Source organism: Emydura macquarii, unplaced genomic scaffold, assembly GCF_026122565.2.
Source record: "Emydura macquarii macquarii isolate MOO-44397 ecotype Brisbane River unplaced genomic scaffold, CSIRO-AGI_Emac_v2 contig_312, whole genome shotgun sequence".
NCBI lineage: Eukaryota > Metazoa > Chordata > Testudines > Chelidae > Emydura > Emydura macquarii.
The window spans coordinates 9,198,801-9,225,808 of NW_027130449.1; the positions used below are offsets into that span (position 1 = coordinate 9,198,801).

Here is a 27,008-nt window from a genome sequence, read left to right on the forward strand (position 1 = left end):
CACGCAGATTTAAGTCCTGGCAGTGATCCAGACAGAGCAGGACTTGACCCCGAGTTCACGGGAAGCTTCCACGCCAGTTTTGGTTTAGACGAATCTGCTTTTTCCGTCACAAAATGTTTTGTCAAAACATTCCCGACCAGCACTAGTTACAGGCCTGATCTTGAACCAGTGTCAGTTGGTGCCTCACCCTTGACATTAATGGGGTGACACCAATCGACCCCCGCTGAGGAACTGGCCCTGCATGCTCTGTTGCTTTTCTTTGCAGTACTTTCCCACCAGTATGACTCATGTCTGAGAACCAGCGTGGCTCCAGAGTAATTTCTCAACTCATTTGCATGATCCAAATGCAATCTGAAATAACAGCAAAACTGCCTTAATAATTAAGGACTGAGCCACTCAGACAGCTGGGGATGGGATGCAACCTCTTCCACTTCACGGATGCTGGTTCAAATCCAGCTCAGAATGCTAACTGATCTCAAGGTGCTGCCCCCAACAGTCTGTGTGCAGCACAGTTGTTGCCTCTGCCTCCAGTCCCTACCTCACAAGGAGGCACAAGCATCTATGGTGCTGGGAAAGTGATGAAGCAGCGCTTGGAAATACTGAGAACCAGGGCACCTCGGTCTGTAGTCTCTGCAGAGAGGCAAGGGACTGGCTGGGCCTATCAAAGGGCTCACCTAACCCTGGTGCCCCGCGGAGCAGATCTGCAGAGAAACAAATAACGCGGAACTTGAAAAAGCCAAGTGAATGTTAAAGTCCATAACATAGACAAGAGTCCTTCCTGGAGACTCGAGTCTCGTGATGTCAGGTTAGGGTAAGGGGTCGTGCTGTATCTTTTCTGCAGATAGTACAGGGAAAGTTCAGCCTCCAGGGCTGTCAATCTGGCACCTTTCACATCATTAATGCTGCTCCAGGAAAACCGCTTGTCACACAAGGATCTCTCACCCATTAACTCATCAAAACTCACAGCCCCTCCATGAGGCGAGGAAGGGCTATTAGCCTTGCCTGACAGATGGGGAGACTGAGGCAAAGTGATTGGCAGGAGGTCACAGAGCACAAGCTGGGAACAGAACCCAGGAATCCTGGCATCTAGCCATCGTTGACCTCTATTAGAAAATTAGCCTCAGTTTAACTCAAAATCAATCTAATTATATCTGCGCAACCCCCCAATATAGATGCTCTGAAACTGCTTCCATTGTGTTTTGGCTGAACACAGTAACCAGTCTGGGGCGGACACTGCGTTGAAGTCCATGGGACTTTTGTCATTTACTTCTACAGATGTGGGCTCAAGCCAAGCCTTTAACCCAATTTAAACTGGGGCTTCACTGGTGTAACACAACGGATTTGAGCTACACTGGACTTTAGCACAAGGTCCCAGTCGCTTGCTTTAACCACTAGACAACACTCCCTCCCCTCATACGTCTCTAAGATAGCTATCAGTTCTCAGTAATGCATTATTGTGTCAGATCTCATAACCAGAGATTAGTGACAGATTAGCTTTAATTTTAACAACCCTGGCTGTTGTCAGAGTCTTTCTTTCCCTGCTGGCATGTCGTAATTGACTGCCTCCTCCTCCCCTGGCATGACAGATGATTTGACCCTTCTTGTAGCATAGCGCTGAGGCTAAATACATCGATATGCCAAGATTAGTCCCACCCCGTGCGGCGCTTGGTTCTGACTCAAAACTGACTCCCTTGATGGTACAGTAATGGCACTAATTGACTCCCCACCACGCTCAGTGTTTCTGAAGTTTAATGTACTGGAAGATTACTAGGATTCTCACATCTTTCCTCTCTCAAATGCAGATGCCAAGGTAATTTTAATCATATCTGTAAGACCTATAAATCTAGTTCTAAAAGATCTATAAATAAAGAACCACCAACAAAATCTCTTCAGTACCCCTCAAATATCCTATCCAGAACTGGGTAAGATGGTCTTGTGGTCAAGATGCTTAGGATAGTCTACGACACAGTCTGTGGCAGTGAGCGTCCCAGCCTGGATTGACTTAGGCCTGTGGGACTTGCACTAGTGTGCTAAAAATAGCTGTTTAGACAGGGTTTTGAAGTTGTGTCTCGGGCTGGAGCTCGGCTCTGAGGCCCACCCTTCTCCTGGGGCTTCACAGCCCATGCTCCAGCCTGAGTTGCAAAGTCTGAACAGCAGTTTTTAGCAGGGTAGAGTGAGTCTGTTGACCCAGGCTGGGAAGCTTACTGCCATGGGCTGTGTAGACATACCCTGAACTCAGGAGACCTGGAAGCAATTCCTGGCTCTGCCACAGACTCCCTGTGTGGCCTGAGGCAAGTCACTTAATCTATGCCTCAGTTTCCCCCTCTGTAAAAAGGAGATAATAGCCCTTCCTTTGTCTGTCTTCTCTATTTAGATTGTAAGCTATTGGGGACAGGGACTGTCTGTTACTAGATGTATGTACAGCACCCAACATAATGAGGACCTGACCTCTGTTAGGGCATCAAGGCATTACTGTGAGACAAAAATTACAATGTGTATCCAGAAAGGGCAGCTGAACCTGTAAATTGCAAGACAGCAACATTGACTGCATCACTTCTTCACCTCCCTGGGCAGACAAGGCCTCTTGAATTAGCTGCCCCAGAAAGGAGTTACCGGAATTGGTGAGATTTATCATCTCCATAGAAAATGGCCTCCAGCTAACATGAGATGAGCATGGCGCTGTGGTCCCAATCCGTTAAACTCTCCTGGCTGACGGGGATCGGCATTAACAACCCTGAGCTTCCCAGCCCCTTAAAGCACAAGGGAACAAAACACCACTCAAACGAAAGGATTTTCATGAAGTGCCTCTTCCGCAGCCTTTTTTAGCAGCGGTTGATGTCAGGGAGATACGACACAGTGAGACCACTCTGTAACCTGCTGGGGCAACAATGCCCCCCTCCCATCTTCACCCCTGCAACTAGAAACCAGGGTAAAGCTGGTCCTGAATGCGGATGCCTTGAAGCAGCTAGGCCCCTGCAGCGCAGTGAAGGTGGATTTCCTCTGGGCTCTCACCAGCCGGCGGTGTCCGGCCAAGCTCATTCATCGCCCCCCTCCCCACTCATCCCTGAGAAGGAGAGAGGAAGCAAGAAACAATTATTTCTCACTGAGTTTGCATTTGAAGATCCTTGTCGATGCTAACAGGAAGGGAACAGTTCCAGGAGGAGATATAATTAGGCACTTGGCAAACGGCTCCTTATCAGCCCAGAGAGAGGGGGATTACAATCTCTCGCATGAAACTTGGTGGTGGCTGCAGAAACCTGCCAGCCGTGCAGCTTTTAAAGGAGCCTGGTAGGGCCCTGTTTGCAGGCCAACGAGCACCAAGCCACTGAAAGTCTGCCATGCTCAGAGGAGCTGGCAGGCAGCACATAGAGTAACAGACGCACATGACAAACCTGTGGGTCTCTGTGGCCGTCCCTCAGCCCAGTCCCCAGCCAATGTGACAATCCCTGGTGCCTCCCTGGCCCGTTCCCCAGCCAGGCCCCCCCATCACCTACTCTCTCCTCGGGGCAACCCCTACCCACTCCTCAGCCAAGGCGACAATCCCCACCCCCCCAGCTCATTCCCCAGGGCCTCTGTGGCCCATTCCTTAGCTGGGGGCAATAACCCCCTCCCTCGGCCCACCCTCCAGCTGGGGAAATAAGGCGTTGTCCACCAAGGGCCTAACCCTTTACTCAGAGCCTCCCCTGGGGTGCTGAGCATCATCAGACCATAAGGAAGGAAGCGCCTGGGAGACGAGGGCACGTATTCCACGCAGGATAAGGCCCAGAATTCTCACCAGAGGTTGTGGGGAGCTAGGGAGAAGCACAGGTCCCCAGGTGGCTGCTTCGCCATTTATATGCTAAAAAGGTTTGATGTGGCAGTAATTGCAGAGGGTCCCTGATCTGTCAGCTGGTAGCTCATCTGTATCTCATCAACACACCAATTAAGCACCCCTGCCATCCCTACCAGGAGGCATGGGAGCCGTTTTTGCACGTAACTGACTTACTGGCCACTGGACGGGGGGCATGTGGTGTCCAGTGGAAGAGAGGCTGTGAAGATTCCTGGGTTCTAATCCCACTCCTGTCGTTAACTCCCTTCTGTCTTCCTTCCTCTCCTAGCAGTCACCTACAACACATATCCTGTCTTCCCCCTTCTAAAGCATCAAACCCCCATCCCCTGGGGTTAATCTAAACCTCAGAGAGATTCTACAATGCTTTTTAATGGGAGGAAGGGGAGAGAAAGCAAAAAAGAAACCTACAAACCCTGCCCCTGCCAGATCTCCAGATCCCAGACACACACTAATGAGTCTGTGCCTTACCAGGCATCTCGCGAACAGAGGGCTCTTGTCTGGCTGGGGAAAAATGTCCACAAGTTAAACTAAATAAGGAAACGCGTTCAGTGCACTGCATAAATATATTAAAAATTAAATATTTAGCACCCTGGCTCTCCTGCCCAAAAGCAACGAGGAGTTTGAAAATCTAAGTGACTCTAATTTGTTTGCTAGCTGAAATCTGGATTGGCTTCGGCTTTTCCGGTGAATTTTCCATCAAAGCTGATGAGCTGGAAGCCCTGTGGCTGAAAGAGACAGACATGGGCAGAGAGCACGAGCCTGCTAAAAAGGCAACAAAGATGCTTCAAACACCACTAGACAGAAGTCAGCTAATTTGACCCTAGGGAGCCGTTTGTCTCCAGGACACAAGTGTTTGCTCCCCAGTGGTGGGTTTAGTTAAACGCTTTCTAACTATTCATTTGTTTTTTTCAGTGCTGTATATAATAATATGGGAATTTCTCCCCCAGTTGGCTGAGAAGGGGAAAATTGGAGAATAATCAGCAGCCCACTAGAACTATTCTAATCCCAAAAGCCTTATACTACTGCTGGGCTTCGAGGGCCCTTGATTCCCTCTTGAAAACACTGGGAATTGAAGGCGTTCTCAGCACCTTGCAGGAGCCAGTACTGGAGTTCAGAAACCTGGACCGGCGCCTCTGACTGGGGTGAGAGGTACCCAGCTGGGCTGGAGCAAGACGGGCACCGGGCTCTACTGTTGGATGGGGTCCAGATGAATTGGTGAGGCTGGGATGTTTCAGTTGGAAGGAAGCTCAAAGATTCGGGAGCGGGAGGAAGAAATGTTTTGGGGGCCTGGAAGGGAGAACCTGAGCATGGGGCAGGCGTGGACAGCTTGTAACTTGGGTGGATCTGGGCCCTGCTTAGCCTTAATACACCTTGAGTGTTGGCCTGACCTCCAAGTAAGAGGTTCAGGTTGCGGCTGCCTCATCCAGTTGAGAGGTAGAGGCCCAGCTGGGGAATTATGCTGCCACTGGAATACAAAAGAGCATTGTGCAGAATAAGGTCACCTTGGCAGGCTTTTGACAGGGAATGGTTTAAGGCCACCAAATATTCTCACCGGGCAGCAGACACCAGCAGGGATTTCCATCGTCCAGATGCCGTGTCAGCATAACCTGTAGGAATCGACCACCTCTCACTGGTGAGCTGTTTGCAAAGCTCAGCTCCCAGGGGAGGTGCTGGATATCTCTGAAATACAGGCCACTCACTTAGCTGCCTATGGTGCATAACCTGCAGTAGAAAAGGTTGCCTTTTTCTCTCTCCACCGATTGCTCCCAGGAGCCTGGGGTTTTCAAGAATGCACTGGTATTTCAAAAGGTCTGATGGGATCTTTCATGAATGACCTTTCACTTTGTGCTCTGTTCTCAGACTCTCCACGCTGGAAATTCCACGTGTGTTGCTTGTTTGGGATTTGACCATGTAAGTCACATGGTGCCATTTCTGTTTCTTGGTGGGTGTACTTAGGAGACAACAGCAGTAAAAAGAAGTAACGAAAGTCAAAATTTGGTCTGTACAATCTTTACTCCGGGTGAGGGTTTGTGAGATAGAAGAACCCAGCATGACTCAGAGCCAGGGGGAGGTTTGCAGGACTGGCGATTAGGGAAAAGCACTTGTGAATCAAGTAAGCTTGAACTGGCTCCACTGAAAGACAAACAGGGAACCCCAGGACGTCTCTTACCCAGTCACTGCTCTTTATGCACAACTGCTTCTTGCACCTTGGTGGTGTACTGCAGAAGCATGTTTAAACACCGTCATTTGCAGGCGGACCCTGGGTGCGTGAAAAAAGCGACTGGACCACTACCTAGGTTTGTTCAACAAATAGAAAGTTCTTGTGCCTCAGTCTGCCTTCAAAGCCTGAGAGAGAGACAAGGCGGATGAGGTAATATCTTTTATTGGACCTACTTGTGCTGGTGACAGAGACAAGCTTTCAAGACATACAGAACACACTAATATCCTGGGACCAACAGGGCTACACCATCACTCCAAACCCTAAAGATGATTGCCCACCATTCTCAAGGAGCTGGAAAACAGCTGTAAGACTAACAGGAATTTCCATGCAATCAAAACTTCACTGCAGAGCTCTCAGCAAAACACAGATTCAAAAGAATCTGCATATTCATGGTAAACTCCCCTTCACATTTAAAATGTATTAAAAAACATAGCAATCATCTTGTTTTTTAAGGCCATTTCTCTCCCCAGCTCCCGCCTAATGGCTACTCTCGTTAGTGCAGATGGGTTTGCATCTGTCATTTTCGTTCATAACAAGCAGGACTAGTTAAAAGGGGCACTGAGGCTAGACGAGACCTCTCTGTGTGGGAAGTGACACCCCATTTCCCTGTTCACTCAGAGGGAGCTGAAGACATTGTCAAAGCAGAGCTGCCACATGCCAGAGGTGGAAATTGACAGGCAACGTTCAAACCAAGGCTAAAAGCAGCTGCTGCAGCAATGCATGAACTTTCCCGAGCCCAGGTCCCAGGCAGAGATGGCTAAAACGTCACTGCTTTTGTTCTGCGATGAGGCGCTTCCAGCTGGGATACCTCTGGACAAGGGGTGGTCTCTGAGACAAGGGTTCTTTCCACTGAGCTGACCTGAAACTTCCCCGTGAGCTGCCCAGGAATATTAAAGACAAGACCCCTGTTCCGCAGCGCCTTAGTCAGTTTCACAAATCGGGTTTGCTCTCTCCTGGAAAACGCAACCTCCACGGCCCTGCTTCATCCAGTCCTACAGAGCCAGGGCCAAGTTCCAAGCAGGTTCAGCTCCCTCAACTTCCACACCATGCCTGAATTTGGCACCTTGCTACTGTCCCTAGCGTTTTCACCACAGGCCTCCTCTGTGCTCCACCTGTCAATCTCGCTGTGGTCACTGTTTCAACGTTATCATTTTGGTTCATTTTATGTAGAAGGCTTTTACATTCCTGTAGAGACCGATTTTTCATTCTGAAAGTTTTAAATCAATAAAATATGGTCAAAGTCAAAACGACACGTTTCGACCGACCCAAACCAAATAAATGTTCAGAGTTTTGATTCACCAACATTTTGGAAACTTATTTTTTGTCCTGATTTGGGATGGGGGAAAATGTTGACATTTTGAAGGTTTTCACAGGATGGGAAAACCATTTCGCACCCTGCTCTAATAAGATGGCCTTTTCTTGGTTTAGCTGATGTCTCTGGACAATGGATTTAAACTAAACCGGAAAAAGAAAAAGCCATTCATATAGGAAAATTAGAGGGTCAACACAGTAGGTAAAGCCAGTATAACTATACCTGTGTAATTGCTAAAACTTTCTCATGTAACTTTCCCTTAAATCATATAGGGATAGGCTTAAGATGAACTGAAATAAACCACTCAATCTGAACTAAGAGTGTCCACACAGCAGGTTGCACCAGTTTAAACCAGTGCAAGTCTGTGTGTAGATACGGCCTGTGTGTGTGTGTGTGTATCCAGGACATGCTTTGTAGGCATTGAATCTTATCCGCTAGGAGAGAGGGCTGCTGTCACTGGGGCTGACCCTGGGTGGCTCTGGTCATGCTGGAGAGATGGACCCTTAAGGCAGTAATTTAAAGTGCTTGAAGATGCTTTGGGGTGGTCTCTTAACAAAGGGGAACACAGGGTTTCACCGTAAGCTTCCTTCCAAGCCATGAACAATGAGAGAGGTGCAGCTAAAAGAGCATTGTGGTTGTTCCTCGCAAGGCAAGGAGAACTCTACTGCCATTGACTTCAGATGGAGTGGAGGTGGGGACGGGCTCTCAGCACCTTCCAGGAGGCACCCAGCACCTGGCAGTTCAGACCCTAGAAAGAGACCTGCAGGGCCAATCTTACCTGTCTGAAGCCATTTCGTGTGTACTGCAGGATTTTCAGGGCATAGTTCGACCGTTGACCTTTGCTGTTGAATTCGATGTGGCCCGTGAGACCTTCCAATTCTACCTGTCCAAGAGAGAGTGAGTTACAGCACCAAAGTGAGATGGTTCCCCCTTATAGCCTGTCATTGTGGGGTTGCAGGGGTTTGTGTGAATATTTTCTGTCTCTTTGACTAGGGATGGGGCAATGAGGCGGTGTTTAAATCAGGAGTAGCTTAAGGTGGGGCTCAGATGTCCAGACCAAAGTCACATTGGTGAGTCGTCTACCATTTTGGGATGAAATCTCATGAGAATAGCTGATCTCATGAGGTTTTTGTTGTACCCAAAGCAGAACCAGAAAACAGGTTTCGTTTGGATACAAACTGGAACCAAAAAACACATATCAAGTTCACTTCTGGGACTTCAAACGGAACCTTTCTAGGAATCTGAGGTGTTCAGATCTGGGGTTCTGTTTTGACCCTCAGCTACTTTTGATCCATATGAGTTCACAACACCCTATGTTCAAACAAGCCCACTGTCCCCACCGGCAGTGAGGAGGGGTGGATACAGATAAATCAGTAAACTTCAGTCACTTCTCACCATTCTCAGGTAGTTCATCAAGCTGGTGCCATGCTGCCAGATCTGTGCGGATCCACAGGACAGGGGTTTCACACCAATCTCCTGGCTCCGGTTTAGCTCCTGCACCGCTGTCACCACAGCATAAACGGCATCAAACAGCAAGGCAGAAGAGAGCTGGGGACAGGGGAGACAGAGTGGGAGCTCAGGGGAGCAGCACCAAAGGTCAGAAAATTAAATAAGACCCAACCTGCATTTAGCGAAGGAACAAGTCCATTGTTTCTGCCATAAGTGAGCATACAATTACACAGACCTTGTAAAATAAATCTTTACACACACATACAGTACACCAGTAGAGAAGCTTACGTCTGCTCTCACATCCTACAGCGACTCCCATTCAACACCGAGGAGCTACCCTGCTATATCTGTCCGACCATATCTCCCCCACCATATCTGTCATGCCGTGATCTACCATGCTGCACATCCCATCCACAGTCTGAGCTGCGGCTAGTGATAAGGGGCTAGGCTAGGCATCTGAGCCAGATTGCCCAGCGTGCCCTGGGCAGCCACTCATACTTGCGCAAAGCGAGTATAAAATGCTACCGTTCTGATCTGGTACGGAATGAGATGAGTTCATGGAGGGTAGGTCCATCGGTCGCTATTAGCCAAGACGGCCAGAGATGCAGCCCCGTGCGCTAGTTGTCCCTAAACCTCCGACTGCCAGAACCTGGGAGTGGACGAGAGAGAATGGATCACTGGATAATTGTCCTGTTCTGTTCATAAGCACTGGGCTCTGGCAGCTATCAGAAGACAGCACAGATGGAGCATTGGTCTGCCCCAGTATAACCTCTCTTCTGCTGTTAGGTGTGAATCATTGCACAACGGCAGGGCAGTGGAGAATGAGACCCACAGACTTCTTTGACCGTCATTCTCTTGGAGTCTCCATGTCCATCACTGTAGCAGGAGTCACTCATGTCGCCATTCCTGATTCAGGACCATTCCTTGGACTTCCTCCTCTTCTCATGCTTATTACTTTACCCTGCACATCTCTGGTACTTTCTTCTTATTGCTCTTTTTATCGTTGCTTTCCTCCCTTCTGCACTTATCCACTTTGTCCTCCAGTTCCCACACTGGCCTCTTAAATCCCTTTACTAGAATTCTCTGGTTCCCTTTTCAACAGCTGCTCTTCCCTTTACAGGAATTACTGCTACAGGAGATTTCAAAATCCGTATCGACTGTCCTGCTTTGACCCATTTGCATCTTATCACTTCTATTTATCATCTAGTCTCATGCAGAGCGTTACTCTCCACAATCATGCACAATCGTTCTGATGTTTTTGATGTCGTTAACAACCAGTCATTTTCTATGTCCTCTTCATCGTTATGACTAAGATTTCATTTTCAATTATCGTCACTTCCTGACTGCATTGGAAGTTAGTTGCCACATCTCATTACCGTCAAGGCTCCATTTTCCTACCTACCCCTTCAAAGAGTCTCCTCTCTACCCCTTCAGCATTCAGCAACATATTTGCTCCTTAGCTAGTTGAGCCTTTTCCGCACCTTATGTGGGCGTTTACAGTTCAAATATATCTACCACTCAGACTCCTTGCAGAGCCTGATCACATTTATTCACTTCCCAGTCACCCCAGGCTGAAGTGAGATGCAGAAAAGGTTGAGTGACTTGCCCAAGGACACATAGGAGGTTTGTGGCAGAGTTGGGAATAGAGCCCAGCCATCCTGAGTCCCAGCCCGCCTGTCTGAACCATCAGGTAACATGCCCTCCCTCTCTGCCTGTCCCTTTCTGTTTGGGGATAAATCCTTTGACTCTCTCCCTAAATACTCACATCTGCTCTTATGAATTCCCCTTCAGGACTGCATTCTCCAGAACTGTTAAAGGAGCTTCCCATGCCTATTTACTCAAGTCATCTCCCTGCGCTCCACAGCTGCTCACTGCAACTAGTTCTCCATCCTCAAGTGGCTGGGCCCCTTGGCCCCAGTTCAGCAAAACACACATGTCCATGCTCAACGTCAGTGGGATTTACACCTGGGGTTTGCAGTCTCAAGGCCTTTATCAGTAGCAAGGGGTCAAATTCTGACCTGGTGTAAGAAAATGCAGCTCCACTGACATCGGTGGAGTTTCCATCCCTTGGCCCCAGCTCTGAAAATGGCCCCACATCTCTAGCTGTCTCCGGTCGGGTTTTCATTTCCCTTCTCTTTCAGCAGCTAATGATCTCTTATTAACTACTGAGCAAGATGCTTGTTGATCTTAGCGAAGCATTTGACATTATTGATTGGGATATTTTACACTTCAGACAATTTACCAGCAATTCTGGCGTTACCCGTCTCTTTTCAAATATGCCCTTTCTGGTTTCGTTTGCTGCCGGGGGTGGCTTCTTCTGCTAAGGGGATCCTCTCCCATCCCCCAAGTCCTGCAACTTCAAGTTATTTAAATTACGTCAAAGTCCTCTCTCTTTTCTCTAGTTACCGCTTTCCTCTGAAGCACCAGATTTCCAATTCTAATGCTGTGTATCATGCCAGCCGTTCCCTACCCACACAGGGGCTCAGAACTACGAGTCTATTCCAATCTCATGACTTTGAGAGACCTAATTCAGGGCTTTTGAACCCTGGGAACAGCAATCCTGCAAGATGCACAAAAAGATCCCAGCACCCCTTCTCAAGCATCTTCACCAGCTCCCCCCTTTATTTCAGGAGCCTGCTTTTAAAGCCCACTACAGACGTGCCCTGCCAAAATTCATGAACGGTATTTTGATCTCATCCTCTCCTTGCTCCTTCTGCTCAGCTAATGTCAGAATCCTCTATGCCAGGGGTTCCCAGCCTTTTTGGCTTGAGGGCCACAGATATTATTGTTACAACCCTGATGGGCCTCCAGTCTCTGCCAGCAGCCCTTCCTCTGCCCTCCCCTCCCACTGCAGGCAGACAGAAGGAGTTCAGCGAGGAGGCTGCCTTCCTCTTCATTGATCTCCCATCCCCCTGGCTGTAGCCCCATGTGCTCCACTTGGTTCCCTTCTGCAGCCAGGGGGATTCTGCAGCCAGTGCTGCCCTCCCTCTGGCTCCAGCAGGGACCCCAGCGCCTAGGGATCCAGGCGGAGCAATTTGCCATGCTCCCTGCTACAGCCAGTGGGAGGGGAGCGCTGATCTCCCATCCCCTGGGCTGCAGCAAAGAGCCTGCACCCGTCTTGTAGCCCTGCAGCAACCTGCTCTGCCTGGGTCCTTAGGCAGCGGCTCCCTTCTGCAGCCAGCGGGAGGGGAGCGACAGGCCACTTTTGGCCCATGGGCACAGGTTGCTCTATGCCACTTCCACTTCTTCCCATCGCTGTTGGTGCAAGAGCCTTCTCCTCTGCTGCTTCTGCCATCTGGAGGAGGCTTTTCTGTGGCTCTCTGCAGCTCCCCAGCTCTGCAGCTTGTTTCAGATCTCAGCCGAACACAATACTGTCTCCCTCGCCTATGCCTCCTAATTGCTGTTTCTGTCTGCCATTATTTATTTGTAAACTCTGTTAACTGTATTTAACTCAGGAAAGCAATGGGGGATACAGTTTGTATGGAAGATGCTTGTATGAAATTAGGTTGCATTTCACCATAGCACAGCTGTCAGCCAATCTTTTGGGCTTTTCCGACCATCCGGTTTAAAACACATTCACTTTGCCTTCCCCGACCCCACTTCCTCTCCTGCCTCTTATCAAATCTCCTCCTCCTTTGATAGTGTCATTTAAAAAAAAACCACACAACACGGCTTTTTTCGCTCTGACATAAAAAAACCCCTGAGAACAACAAACACAATTTGCACATTAACATGCGAGTCTCTTGCTTTGGTGCATTCTTTGATTTGTGCTGATCACTGTCATTTTGTGCCATCTCTGTGCTAAACAGCGCCCAGGATACATTGCATGTGAAAGACACAAGGATTTGGATGGTCCCTACTCACAAGATCGTGGGGGCTTGGGTGGCGGGGAGTAAAGAGTCCCCGTCCCCCCACATCTTGCTGGGACATCACTGCATGGCCGGAATGATAACTCGAGACTGCAAACCAGGAGAGCAACTCCCCAGAAAGGGGGTAGAGGAATGGGGCATAGGTGGAGCCCTGTCCTGAGTCTAGGTGCTAGTCGGCTGCATGAGAAGTAGGGGACACCCTGAAATTAGCATGGGAGGGAGTGGAAGGGATGCAACTATGTTATTAAGCAGTGGGGGCGACTCACTGGCCATGGGGCAAGGAGTAGGCAGGGCCAAGCTCCGTCCCTTCTAAACACAAGCCAGCCGGGCTAGTGGGGCGCTTGCTGCATGTGTCGCACGTTCACGTGTCCAGAACGCGTTTTACTTTTCGTATGCAGGATGCCCTTGATTCTGTCCCCCTGCTGCAGCTCAGGGCTGGGACTAAAATTCACAAATCTACCCCGTGGGTGCTGTCATACTGAACTGGGAGTGAGTCCCTTAGCCTGGGTAAGCAGTGCCAGCGGGGCTCAAGCCAGCGCGCTGAAAATAGCAGTAGGGGTGGTGCGGCCCCGGCGGAGGTGCGGGCTAACCACCTGAGCTCGGATCCAGGAGGTTGGATGGGCCTGAGGGTCAGCGTTGCGGCCCAAGCCACGGCGTCCATACTGCTAGTTTTAGTATGCTGGCTTGAGTCTGTCTGCCTGGGCTGGGACGCTCACTTCCAGCTGCAGTGTACGTATTCATCGAAACACCAAGAGATCTCTCTCAGTTTAGGGAGAAGATTTTGTTTTATTTAACAAAATCTCCCATATAAAGGCCATGTTTAAAGTCAAGCTGTTCTCTGAGGACTACGGGCAGGTTTTTTCGGGGGAGGAAAGGGGGAGGTTTTTCCTGAAACATTGTCATCTGTATATTTGCCCCCAAACATAACACAGAGAATTAAAACCATTAAAATCCGGTGGAATAGACTTTACAATCTGGATTTTATTCAATGAAATAAACACTTAATTACAAACATCTGTTTTAGCCTAAATTCTAATTACCTAATCTAGCCATCTGTAATTTTAATGATTTTCTCTGATTTCCTTTCCTTGCAATGTGATTAATGAGAATGGCATTTGAAGAAGTCGATTCCCCCACCCTTCCGCTGACACTTTCCCATCTCCAGTAAGAAAGCCCTAGGATCGCACCCTCCGGTCGAGTCCAGCTCTTGAACTTCTTTTTTTGTACCATCAGCTCCCCTGCACTACAGGATAAATCTCCAAATCCCTGTGGAGACAGACACTTTCCCCAAAGCAGTCCTGTCAGATGTTAACTCCAGGAGATGTTTCAAATGAAAAAGACAGAAGACAATTCCTTGTGCCATGATAATGCTCCGAGTGGGCAGAAGGGGAGAAAATAAGTGCACTGCTTGTGTGTATGTCATCCTAACAGCTACTCTGCACCTGCCCTGCCAGACGTATGGCAGTGTTTAGTTCTTATCACTGGGGGCTGCATGGCTCTGGAATTGAGAATGGTGCTCAGAGACCATGGTGATGGGGGAACACGCAGATGGAGAACCTCTAGGTCACTAAACAGGTGAGTTAGGGTGCTCTTGTGGTTTAATCTCTGGAGTGGGGCTCAGGAGGCTTGGGTTCTATTCCTGACTCTGCTATGGGCTTGCTAAGTCACCTTGTGCCTCAGTTTCCCCATCTGTAAAATGGGCTTAATGATACGGCCCTCCTTGGTGAACTGCTTTGAGATGAGAAGAGCTAGACATTATTAATTAATCTCTGTGTTTCACTTCCCCATCTGTAAGATAGGAACAATACTCTTTTCTTCCCATCCTTTCTGTTGTCTATTTAGATTGCAAGTTCTTTGGGGCAGAGGCTCTCTCTTGCTATGGGTACGTACAGCGCCTAGCACAATGGGGCTCTGCCCTCAGTTGGGGCCTGTATATGCTACAATAATACAGTGTAATAATAGTAAGGGCGGTAATGGCCAAAATTCATAACCATCCGGTGGGGGCGGGGGATGTGACAAACTGGTGAGTTTTACTCCACTCCCTGCTGGATGGGAGTCCACATGGTGATTAGCTGACATCATGGCGTGTTTTCTCAGCGGAGAGGATTAGGATCGAATGGGCCAGGGCAACTGAGCTCCCTTGCCATGCTTCCCAGAGGTGGCCTCACCAGACCAGGAGTAAGCCTGCCCTGCTCCTGAACCAGTTCTGTGCAGGAATTGAGCATCCAGCTGTCTTAATACGACAGCAATGGGGCTTTAAACAGAAGCTCACAATCCAGCACCATTCACCAGCATGAAATACACTGGTAACAGTAAGGGGGGAGCTCCCTGATCTTTGCATCGAAAGAGCTTTTCTGCTCATTCAAGGCAAACTGGAGGGAAGAGGCCAGGATTCTATTTTTCCCCTTCAGCACTTGGATTTTTTAGGGTTTTTTGTTTTGTTTGACTGTCTCATTTGGACAGCTTTATTTTTAATGCGTCTCAACAGCCTCGCAGCTGGCGCCCAAGCAGGCGGCGCAGAGGGGGAGATTGCATCGAGATTCAGCAAACCAGACAGTGAGTTAGTGGCAGCCACCTGAACGCGAGAGCTGGGGAGAGGAGCCGGTTAGAACACAAGCCTCAGAGAAGCAGCAGCAGGAGCAGCAGCTTGGTACTAGTCAGGTGTGAGCCAGGGCCGGCCCGTCGTGACATTTGCAAGGCGGCGAGAACTCCCTGTTTGCCTGCGTAAGATCAATGTGCAGGGATAACCACCAGACTTTCGGGAATGCGGGGGCTGCCTCAGGAAATCAAGGAGATTTTCTGTTTCCTCTGTCAACGCATGCATCGTTGGGCGGTTGGCTTTTCCTCTCCCCTCCCCAACCGGACAAAGCGGCTCTGCAAACCTTCCAAGCCAGTCGAGGCCTTATGGGGCAGATGTCAGCAGTGATTTCTGGGAAATCTGCAGCCTCATCAGGAGACATTGACACATGCAAGGTAGCACGGCCCGGGCTAACTCAGCCCTTTGGCTTTCAGCTAAGCCCTGGGAGTTTTCCTCCCTGAATTTCCTAGAGATTATCCAAGGTTTCTGTCTCCCAGCCCCTCTCCTAAGGATTTAGCCACAGCTGCCTAACAGAGTCTCCCTCTAGCACGGGCAAGATTGAAGGGTCTTGCCTTACTATTTCCCAGAACTGGAGACTCTCTCATAGCGCACAGTCGGTTACCCCAAATCCTGACCTGCCTCATTGACTCACCGATGACATCCTCCCCATACACTTCTGTTTCTTTCTCCTGCCTCTGTACCCCCACTCTTCTGAGCTCTGCTCCTGTTTCCCCTTCCCCCATCCCAGGGGCACATGCTTTATACAGCCACTGAAAAGGCTTCCTAAACACACACTTCTCTCCTCCCCACTCCAGACACCTGTCAGCACCAGCCTCATGGCTTCTCAGCTAGGGGCTGAGTTCTGCCCTTGGCATAAGCCTGCAACTCCCACTGAAGCCGATGGAGCGATCAGGAGGAGGATTTGATGGTAAGACAGGTGGCTGGTATGAACGTCCAGCAAACTTCTCTGGGCAGCTGCCAGCATGGCCCGTGTTTACAGGGGCAGTCATTCTCCGACCTGAAATACTGACAATTGCAAGAGGCTGCCATGGAAATTCGGCAGAAATAAGCTGCATGAGACAGGGCGGTCCTGAAAAGCCTGGCTTTCTCCTTATCTCCACGACCTGATTGGCTGAGCCATGCCTCTTCCCCCTCCAGGCCTGTCCACATCCACAACCACAACCAAAGTCAGCCCCAGCTGGCTTCTCATCTCCGTTCCTTTGACCTCCTCCCCATGCCTGTGATCTTCCCCCATGTTCAGTTCTCCGGTCGGTTCTATTTGCAGCGGTCCCCCATTCAGCTCTCCCCATAGCTTGTCTCCTTTGCCCCAGCCCTTTGCTGCCCCATTACAGGCTTCGACTACTGTCGTAAATGCAACGGTGAGGATTACTTTACTTACTGCCGGCCCAGTAAAGGGAGCGTGATCACAATTCTCCTGCCACGACTGGTTGAGGCTCTGGACAAACTCTTGGAAGAAAGCATGAGACTGGTTGAAGATAGAAAATCCCAGGATGTTAACCCGGTCGTCCAGAAAGCTGTCCAATTGCTGGAGGGAGAATTCCTAAAGCATCCCAGCAAACAGAAAACAGCATTAGGAGACAGAAGACAGCGGCAGATTCGTCAAAGGCTCCCCATGTGAATGAAGGGAGGGAGGGCTCTCAGAGACGACTGGGACAACTTGCACATGACGTTTCCCACCTCTAGAACGACAGTTCAAATCCACCCAGCCCAGGCTACCGGTAACCGCAAGTCAGTATCATACTAGGATTGTTGACAGGCCATGCGCTGCAGTCAGGTGCATGCCTCTCTCAAGCGCTTAATGAGCACGTGAGTGAAGCCCCCTCCCCCCCCCCCACAACGGGTAAAGAGGCCAAAGACCCCCTGGGTTTTGGAACCTGAGCTCCCTTCTCATTCCCGTGCGGCGGGTGCTCCAGAGCGGAGCTGAAGCATGCTGGGTAGAAGGAAGCTTGTGTAGGAGTGGGGAAGGACGAAGCCCCATTCTCAGCAGCGGCGTTTAAATAGAGCACAGCCGTCTCACGCCCGAGAAGCATGGTTAAAGCAACGTCGAACTGAGTGTTGAAAAGGGACGTGCCGTTCTCAGCTGGGCCCGGGGGATGCTAGTCTGTGCGGCTCCCATCTGGTGCCATGTGAGAGCTAGCGAGGGAGAGACTGGAGTCTTTCAACTGAACGGGCAAACCGTGACGACAGTCAGAGAGAAGCTCAATCCAAAGGGGTTGGCGCTCTGCCTGGGAAGGGGAGCCCGGCTCAAGGAGTCACCAAGTCCTTGCAACAAAATTCTCTCTCCATACCAGCATTTCTGTTCTTGTATATCCCTACCAAGTCCCCAGGGCATCCAGCGTGCAGCTTGTGACCTGCCACCACCCATGCTGGGTCTGTTTGGCAGACAAAGACAAACCCTCAGCACCCAGGGCTATCACTCCGGCACATTTCACTAGTGTTATATCCACTCCAATGCTGGCTCCCCTGGGATTCCTCAAACTGCTTTGATGGAGAGATTCAGCCCTGGACCAGCTCTCCATGCTAAACCCCTATCTTCCCTCCATGGCTTGCTTCTCCAGAAGGACCAAGAGATCTTTACACTTTGAAAACAGAGAGAGCAGCTCAAGCCATAGACCTGGAGAGGTTGGGGATGGTGCTCAGTTTCCAGGCTGCAGCATTAATCTGGGAATCACCATGTTCCCTGCTATGGGTGAGAGCTCCAGACAGGCACAGTGCAAGGTATACCGCCGTCCATCCAAGCTGATGCAGGGTTTCCAGCTCTCCTGGGGTGACAGACCAGGGCAACCCTTGTCTAGATGGGACCTCATGCTCTTTCAATACCTCCCATTTGTAGCCTCTGAAATAACCATTTACTGGGCTCTGGCTGGAGTGCAGATACTGCCAAGTGTATCCCCACAGACCATTGCTGCCACTTTCTAAATAGGCAATTTCAGACGTTTTGCCCGATGTTACAAATGGGACTTGCATTTCAACAGAACAACCCGTTAAAATAGTCCCATGGCACAGAGCCAACCTGGATTGTCTCCACCTGCACTCATCACCCTACTTGTTGAGACACAGGGGAATGGGTTAGGGGTGTGGGTAAGACACCAAGGCCCTTGGCCCTCATGATACTGGGGAGAGGACAAGGTGGGAGCAGGGCAGGTGGTCTTGTGATTAGAGCCCGAGACTGGGAGTCAGAAAGGCTGTGGTCTATTCCCAGTTCTGCTACTGTCTTGCTGGATGACCTTGGTCAAGTCACTTTACTTCTCTCTGTGCCTCAGTTTGCCCATCTGTAAAAGGGGGAAAATACTCTCGGGATTCTCAGATAGAAGTTCCTAGAGAACTTTTTTACTTAGATTGTAAGCTCTTTAGGGGCAGGGAACATCTTTTTGTTCCATGTTTGTACAGCACCTAGCACAACGAGGTCCTGGTCCATGACTGGGGCTCTTAGGTGCTCCAGCTAAACAAACACCACATAATAATAAAGACAAAGGGGTAGAGCTTTATTCCACTGATACCCACAGGGGAAGCAGTGGTACCAGAAAAACCTGTTTACTGGGAGAGTTCCTAGTTCTCCTAGTGGGAGATACAGGTGCCTTCTTTACTAAGTACTTTTTCCTATTTTTTGCTAATTGCTAAAATGTAGACAGAAGGCAGCGATTACAAGTTTGGAAGCCGCCAGATACCCTTTCTCTTCCATCACTAATACGAATTCCCCTCTTGCTTGGTGGAAGAGGCATTTCCAACCAGTCCTGCCATTTTATGCGCATGCACACACATGCGCATGGGAACCGCATGTCATTAAGTCTCAGATGTGGCGTTACAAGGCTCCTTCACCACGGTGAGCTCCTAGGAGATGAGACTCAAAACCCGATTAAATGTATTTTGGGCTCAAATGCAAGAACATTAGGTAAGATGAAATTGCCTGTGAACTATTGATGCTTTTGACTGATATTATGCTCCTGTCTCCCTGACAGGGTATCCATTTACACACTGCACCCCTGTCAACCTGCAGAACAAGGGCAGATGGCTAACGAGAGCCGAGCCTGAGGAGTTTCTGCATGCAGACAGCATAGCAAGCCATATGCCAAATCCCTGCAAAACAACACCCCTATCTGCAGCAGGAGCCGTGGGCAGGAAGGCAAAACGTTTGGGGTGCAATGGTTCGGAAGGAACCTTGAGGTGCACAGGATGCTACTGGTTTGTTGGCCCACCCTGCCCTCCCTTCTCCTCTCTTTTAGTCCCTGGTGCCTTTGTTCTCTCCTGTCTGTGCCGGGGGTCTGAGCTTTTGCAGGTTGGAAGATTGCATGTCATGTAATAGTTCCCAAGAGCAAGCTGCTGCTGGGAGACCTAATTCATACATGTCAGCAAATTCTATTTAGTGGGATACTCCAAACCCGCCATTCCAGCCTTCCCAGCCTCTTCTTCTATGCTGCCTCTCCTTGACTGATCACCTTGGCCAGAGACAGGTCATTTGTCCTTCACTGCAGGCACTGCATTCCCCATACCTCTCTCGGGGCAAGAACTCACACACACAAACGCTTTCATAACCATGTGCACTCATACAAGAACGGGGTGCCTTTGTTTATCTGATGAACCCACAAACAGGTGCAAATCATAGTCAGGTAAACGTACTCTTGCAAGTTATTCACGCACCCACACACTGACTAGGATGTAAACAATATAACCTTTCACAGATAGGTTTCTCCCAATAATCAAATAAAATACAAACCTATCAGTACTTTATGTTTCCAGTGTACCTCCTTTTGCAGGATCTCAAAGGACTATACTACCTCTCCTGCACGGAGCCTCAAAGCAATCCTGGGATATAGGTAAGTATTGTTGTTATTCCCATTTTAGTCTGGGGGAAACTGAGGCACAGAGAAGTCCAGGCCAAAAATGTCAAGTGTCCACTAATTTTTAGGTCCTCAATTCAAAACTCCTTGGTTCAGACTTCCAAAGGTGTTGAGCACCCACAACGGTCACCAACTTCATGGGGCAAGAGGAGAAGGAGGGTGCTGAAGGCCAGAAAATCAGGCCCTGCGTATCTGAAGTTGGGTACCCAACGTTGATTAAACCTTCTGAAAATGTAGGCCTTGCGAGTGACTTGCTCAGTGCATTCGTAGCAAAATCAGGGACTAGAACTTAGATCTCCTGGTTTCCAGTCTGTGGCTTTAACCACAAAATGTGCATGGTTAAATAATAGTTACACTTCGCATTATATGGCACTCTTTATGGTCAAAGTGCTAGGCACCCATTAACTAACTGAATCGCAAGGGGTTCCCTGGGAGGCAGCACTATAGGAGTTATTACAGGCTGAAGTCACGCTTGGGTTTCTGTTGTTCTCCGTGCAATGCTTGACCTGCATTCTCAAGCTTTACAAGCATCCAACAAATGCTTAGAGTAACCCAACCCTTTAGTTCATCCGGAGAAGCTGCCTAATAATAACAGCGCCGCCGGCCTCTGAGAGTCACATCTGCAAAGTGAGGAGCTCGAAGCTGGCGGTATCACTGGCTGTGAATTGCGTGCTTGAGATTTACGGCAGACGCTCTCCATTCCATGGGAATATAAACCCACCCCTTGGGTCGAGCATCTTGCTGAACACAAGTCTCTGACTCATGCGTCATGATTTCACTGATTTCAGCCAACGCTGGGCATGTGGTGACTCTACTACTTCGATTGAAGCCTTGTTTCAAAGTTTGCTCCCAACTTGCTAAGTCCGTCCATTCTCGTTCTATAATAAAACAGCATCAATATGCTGCTCTCATATGGTCTCTTTCAGCATCGTCTCTCAAAGCACTTTGATAACTCGCTAAGCTCCACATTCACCCCTCTCAAGTAGAGGCGGTATTATAACCACATGACAGATGGGTAAATTGAGGCACGGAGTTGCTAAGGGCCCAATCCTGCTTTGACTGAGATCCTGGAAAAACTCCCATTGACTTCAATGTTCTGCAATGCACTTACACAGGTACTTAGTGTTAGGTGTAACGGCCGCCCTCTTGGGACTGAAGTAGGTGCCTTCCAGAGCTAAATCATGAGCTAAAGAGCCCGGCTCTATAGCTGGGCACTGTAACAATCCATATCCCCTGTGGCACGGCAAAGAAGGGGAACTCACTAGTACACCACACAAACACATACTGAAATCAGTGAGACTCAATAACACTAGTCACGCCGATTTCCAGGACCATAATCACATAATCACAGGTCGATCATCACAGCTTGTACTGAAGGGTCTTCGCAGGGCTCCAGAGACCAACCGGCGAAGAACAACCAGGGAAGCCAATGGAGTTACAGGAGCTGTACTTTGTTTCTGTGCCTGGTGCTGTGTTGCCAGCTGCACAAAGGGTTCATTTCAAAGTCACGGACACCCACCCTTGTGGCATGGTGCCACGCAACGTGATCCGTCGCCAGCTGCTGGAAGGTCGAATCGGAAATATTTGTCTTGGTAAGATTTTGTTTCAGACCATCGCTGAAGGGTTTCATCTGCCCTGCCATGCTTAAAGTTGCCAGAGCTTAATTTTGAATGTAGAATTTGTTTTCCTAGATGAGTCTCAGGCATATGAATGTCATGACCAGTCCCTCTCAACTGGACACAAATCAAATAAGCCTCAATACCAACGGAACCATCTTTTGCCAAGACTTCTGTGTTGGACACCTGGTCCTGCCATTTGATGCCCAGCAGTTGTCATAAGTGTCTCTAATGGAAACTGTCAAGCTTTTTAATGTGACACTGGTAAAAAGACCATGTTTTACACCCATAAAGCAATGTCATGAGGACAACTGTATTATACGCTTTGTTTTTTGCCTGTAGACAAACATATTCCATTTTGCTTCCAGATTTGGGGATGGAGGCGACCTTGTGCGGTGCTGGCTTTCTGAATTCACGCATTCACTTTGTGATGGATGGTTGCTTCATTATTTAACACGCTGCTGAGATAAGTGAATGGTTTGACAGCCTGGAGCGTGGTCCCTTCCGAGCTTATTGCCGGATCTTTGTAAAGTTGCTGAGGAACTGCTGGATTCACAGCCTCTATTTTCATTCAGCTGATGGCGAGGCCAAAGTTACGAGCCGCCACAGCAAAGTGGTTTGTGAGAACTTGTAGTGCTGCTACAGAATGTGCCACAAGACACAGTCATGGGCATAAAGCAGTTCCTGGATCAACACTTCAATCACCTTGCTATTCGCGTGTAGCTGAAAGGGATTAAAGAGCTTGACGGTGCAAAAGTGTATAAAGACGGCACTTGAAGAGCTCTTCAATTCACTTTGAATTCACTTTGCTTCACCCCATTCATGATGGGAAACGAGTCCCTTAAATTACCAATGAGGCTTATGCATGTGCTTAAGCACTTTACTGAATCGGAGCTTAAGGTCCAGATCCCCCATGGAATTTAGGCTTCTATCTCTTCCACTGAAATCAAAGAGACTAAATATTTTGGAGATTCTGGGCCTAAATGACTTGTCCATGATCCCAAAGGCAGAGCCAAGGATGAAACAAGAGCGTCAATTCCAGGTCTCCCATAGCCACTAGACACATGGCCTCAGTGGAACACTGATGAAGGTTGATCATGGTTGTGGGATCTTTCTTGGACCAGTTACTTTCTAAGATACTCATGCCCTTTTCCCACAAGTTCCACATACAATGGGTCACCACTAACTCTGAGATGGAGCACTGAGTGGTCCTTAGGTGGGCGGACCAGGAATCAGGACACCTGGCTTCTGTTCCCGGCTTGAGCTGTGACACCTTGGTCAAATCACCTCTACTTTCTCCGTTGCCCAATTTGCCCAATACTCACCCAGCTCACAGGAGAGCTGCGAGACCATTAATATTTACAAAGAGATTCAAGTACCTTGGTTGAAAAGGCATTAGGCAAAAGGAGTATTATTACTATTATAATAACCTGATGATAAGTAAATGTATTTTAAACTCGAGGCTTAGCAGCCTTGTGAATTATCTGCTTTGTCATGCCGCTGATCTCACACCAGTGATTGACTTCTGGTAATTGCTGATCACTTCATGTTGAGAAGGACAGCTTGCTATTGTTAGGTTCTCTGTGTCCGCTATTGAGCTCCTTCCATTTCTGTCCATTTGGCTGGCAATATTGTTTTGCATCCCCTTTGCGTGCACAAAATCTCACTCCTTTACGAGGTTCTTATTGTGCTTTTAATGAACAGCTCACCCGGGGATGCAAAGAAACAGAAATGCCTCCCCCCTGGGAAGAATTGCCAGGATTTGCTCTTTTTTATTTTAGTGACGCCGAGACCTTGACACACAGACGTGTATCTTCTCCTATTGATTACTGTAAGGACTTTATTGGATTTCCAGATTTGCTGATTAGTAGCCTCCAAATGGTCCTCAAATGCTGCTGCTGCTGCCACCTGGATCTGTGATTAGATTGTGGGACAGACCCTCATGTGGCATAAATGAGCCAAACTCCAATGCCTTCAGAGGAATGACTCCGATTTACACCAGCGGCGTATCTGGCTCGTTGACTTCAGAGGAGTTAGGCTGATTTATTCCTGCTGGGGATCTGCCCTGTGGGGCGAGAACACATTGGTCTCTTTTTCTCTCTCTCTCTCTCTCTCTCTCTCTCTGTATGTGGGGTTTTTGTTGTTTGTTTTCTGTGGGAGAAGGAGTGGGGGGCTGGAAAGGTATTTAAATAATGGCTCAGATCCTGATTTCCTCACTCAATCCTCAGAGGCAAAATTCCCATCAATTTCAATAGCAGTTTTGCCCAAGTAAAAGCTGAGTAAAGACCTCACAATTTACCCTCTGAAATTACATAGCAGTTTTTATGCAAGGATCTCACGATACTTTACCACCATGGGGCCAGATCCTCAGCTGGTGTAAGCTGGAATTGCTCTATTGATTTAATTGATGATTCACCTCAACTGAGGTTAACGAAGTAGGGACATTTCCATTATTATTCCAAATTTACTGCAGGGGGACGGACTAGATTATTTCTTGAGGTCCCTTCCAGCCATACATTTCTGGGGCACCTTTCCCAATGAAAGCATATTAGTCCTCTCCTACATTGGCTGTAACACCAGGAGAAGGCCTGCCTTTGGAATCTGATGCTCTCCCTCTGTGGATTTTGTTGCCTTCAGGGTCTATATATACTGAACTGCTGAGTCTGTTAAACATTTCTAACTTGCTCTAAAAACATATTTATTTGTTCACAGTGTACAGGGTTATGCTAAATGCGTTATGGCTTTTTTGAAAGGCTCAGTTTGCTCACAATATATTGACTGAGTCAATAATTGTATAATAAACCACAAGTAAAAATCAATTTCCCGGGCAGAAGAAAGTCCTCTGAATGATAAATTATGGCTTTTTTTTTTTTGGTGTGAGTTCATTCAGATGAATTGGGTTTTTCGAGTATTCTGGGAGTTGTAGATTTAATGACCTTCAAGGGTAGGATTTGCTGTGTTCATCACCTTTATTGACAGGTGGGTCTCAAACATTCCAGAATTTCTAGGCAGTACAGCATTCAAAACTTCCAAACCTTCTCCCAGGTTCATTCAAACACTCCAGACCTCTTGGGACCAAAATCAACCCTCTGGTGTTACTCCACTGAATTTAATTGAGTTAGGTCCTTTTTTGTCTGTAGAATTGGGACTGGAAATAGAAGAGAGACTGAGGTTTTTCAAAGTCACTAAGGGATTTAGAGACATCCCCCATTAAAATGAATGGGAATTGTGTGTATAAATCTCTGAGTCAGCCTGGAAATTCTCAACCAAGATCTTTCAGTCAGGCCCTTCGTCTACTGAGAAGTCTCTCTCTCTTTCTGACAGCACCCCAACATTTCTCCTTTGGACTGGGAACAGGAAGAAGTTCTGATGCCACTACCAAATTAAACAAGCGGGGGAAACAAGTTAAATTCATTTCAAACCTCAGCAAAGTTTAGCTCAGGTTTATTCTTAGTTGTACCAACAAGGGGTACAGAGAGCTTCCTCCACAGACAGACTCTTTTATAACTGCACATTAGAAGCTTTCTTACACTTTGCTTGGAGAATGGACCAGAGGGACCATTGGTATGAATGAGTAGGGCAATCCTCCTGTCCCTATGAATTCTAACTGATGCTTTGGGCCGCTTGTGTTTTAACTGAATTGTCATTCTGAATCAGAATGGATTAAATTCACCCCAGTGAAGAGTGCCTACCCAAGACCCAACACACCATTTAAGCCCCTAACACAGGACCTAAGAAAAGTTTAAAAGAGGTGAAAGGCCTTGTCTGGACCCGTTGCCTGGGAAAGAACTCCATCCAAAGACAGAAATTAGAGATTGCCTCTGTAAAATTCAGAGGCAGAGCTCAAATATCTCAAAATTTGGAGGGATGTTTAGATCAATTTGGTTCAGGCCCATCTCTGTTATCACCTTCATCATCTTTTTTATTAGTTTTATCACAGTAGTGCCAAGTTGCCCCAACAAAGATCAGGGCCCCATCATGCAAGTCACGGACAAATGCATAGTAAGATTCAGTCCTGTCCCCAAGTAGTTAACAGCCTAACTAGACACGGCAGACAAAGAGTGGGAGGGGAAACAGAGGCAGTGAGAGGAGAAATAACTTGCCCAAGGTCACACAACATGTCAGTGGCAGAGCCAGGAAGAAAAACGTAGTCTCTTCATTCCCAGTCCCATATCCTCATTCACTATACCACCTTATGAGCCTTCAGAAGGCAGGATGAGATCAACATAAGTGGAGGTAAAATGATTTACAAACTGAAGCTGAAATTTTTTAAGCTGTCCAGGGGATTTAGACACTTGATTCCCACTAATTTCTGGGCATTCAAACCATTTAGGCAGTTTTGAAAATCTCACCCGCTACATAGAAGAATCTCTCCCCTTCACTGAAAAAACCCCATAGATGTATCTCAGCTCTGGCAACGAAACAAAGCGGCAGTTATCGGTGCAGAGCAACACTACGCAACACTGTCAGAAAACAAAACATACAATGAAGATACTGTTTGACTCCAGGCACTTACTAAAATTCCTTCACACCTTCCCTCTTGTGGTAATAATTTTAACAGTTTCAATTATTTCCATCTAATCTCTCTGAGAAATGTTTTGAAATTTAAATCCAGCCTCAGGTCCATATATTTTTTTTTTTTTTTAAAAAGGGCAAAACAACAACAAGCTACATGGAATTAATGAGCTACAAGGAATTAATTCCATCACAGGGTTTTGGAGACATCCAAAGCCTCTTGTGATCTGCTCTGGTGGTTTCAAATATTTTCAGGGCTAGGACGTGCAATTATTTCCTCGCAGTTCACAGTATCTTATCTGCCATGCTCTAGCTATGCATCACCCTTATTATTATTATTATAAATCAAATGCCAACATGTCTACATTTCCTCCCCGCAAATGGTTATCAAGTCAAGTTTCTCTGCCAAACACATTTTTGTAATTAGAATTTTTAGTCGCTGCGGACCAGGACTGGGACAGCACACCCACAGAGGCACTTAGGAAGGAGTCAGACTCCTTCCTCCCCCCTTCGTGCCCCTGTGAGAGCTACAAGGGTCTGGATGCACACAGATAAATAGGGGCTATGTGCCTGCTTAAGTTCCGCTCCTGGAAGAAGTGGGTAGGGCGTGATAGGAGGAAAGGGGCTGAATTTTATCCCCAGCCAGCCAGCACAACCAGGGAGGAGAATGGTGTCGCCATCTGTTACTGGTATTGGGTCAGCAGCAATTTATGACAAGAGGGACGTCAAGAGGCGGGGGGTCTCTGAGATGCAGTTGCTG

At 48.2% G+C, this 27,008-nt stretch overlaps 1 protein-coding gene across 4 annotated transcripts in view; it reads right to left on the reverse strand.

Moving 5' to 3' along the window:
- GRIK4 (glutamate ionotropic receptor kainate type subunit 4) overlaps positions 1 to 27,008 on the reverse strand; it is a 200,787-nt gene that overhangs the window by 39,933 nt on the left and 133,846 nt on the right. For all 4 annotated transcript variants that reach the window (XR_010922966.1, XM_067564827.1, XM_067564836.1 and 1 more), the window contains exons 8-10: positions 16,658 to 16,819; positions 8,758 to 8,910; positions 8,141 to 8,245 (exon numbers count right to left, since the gene is read on the reverse strand). Coding sequence is in view for 3 of the 4 variants with exons in the window: in XM_067564827.1 (XP_067420928.1) it covers positions 8,141 to 8,245; positions 8,758 to 8,910; positions 16,658 to 16,819 (420 nt within the window). In the remaining variant the exon portion in view is untranslated. The remainder of the gene's footprint in view (positions 1 to 8,140; positions 8,246 to 8,757; positions 8,911 to 16,657; positions 16,820 to 27,008) is intronic.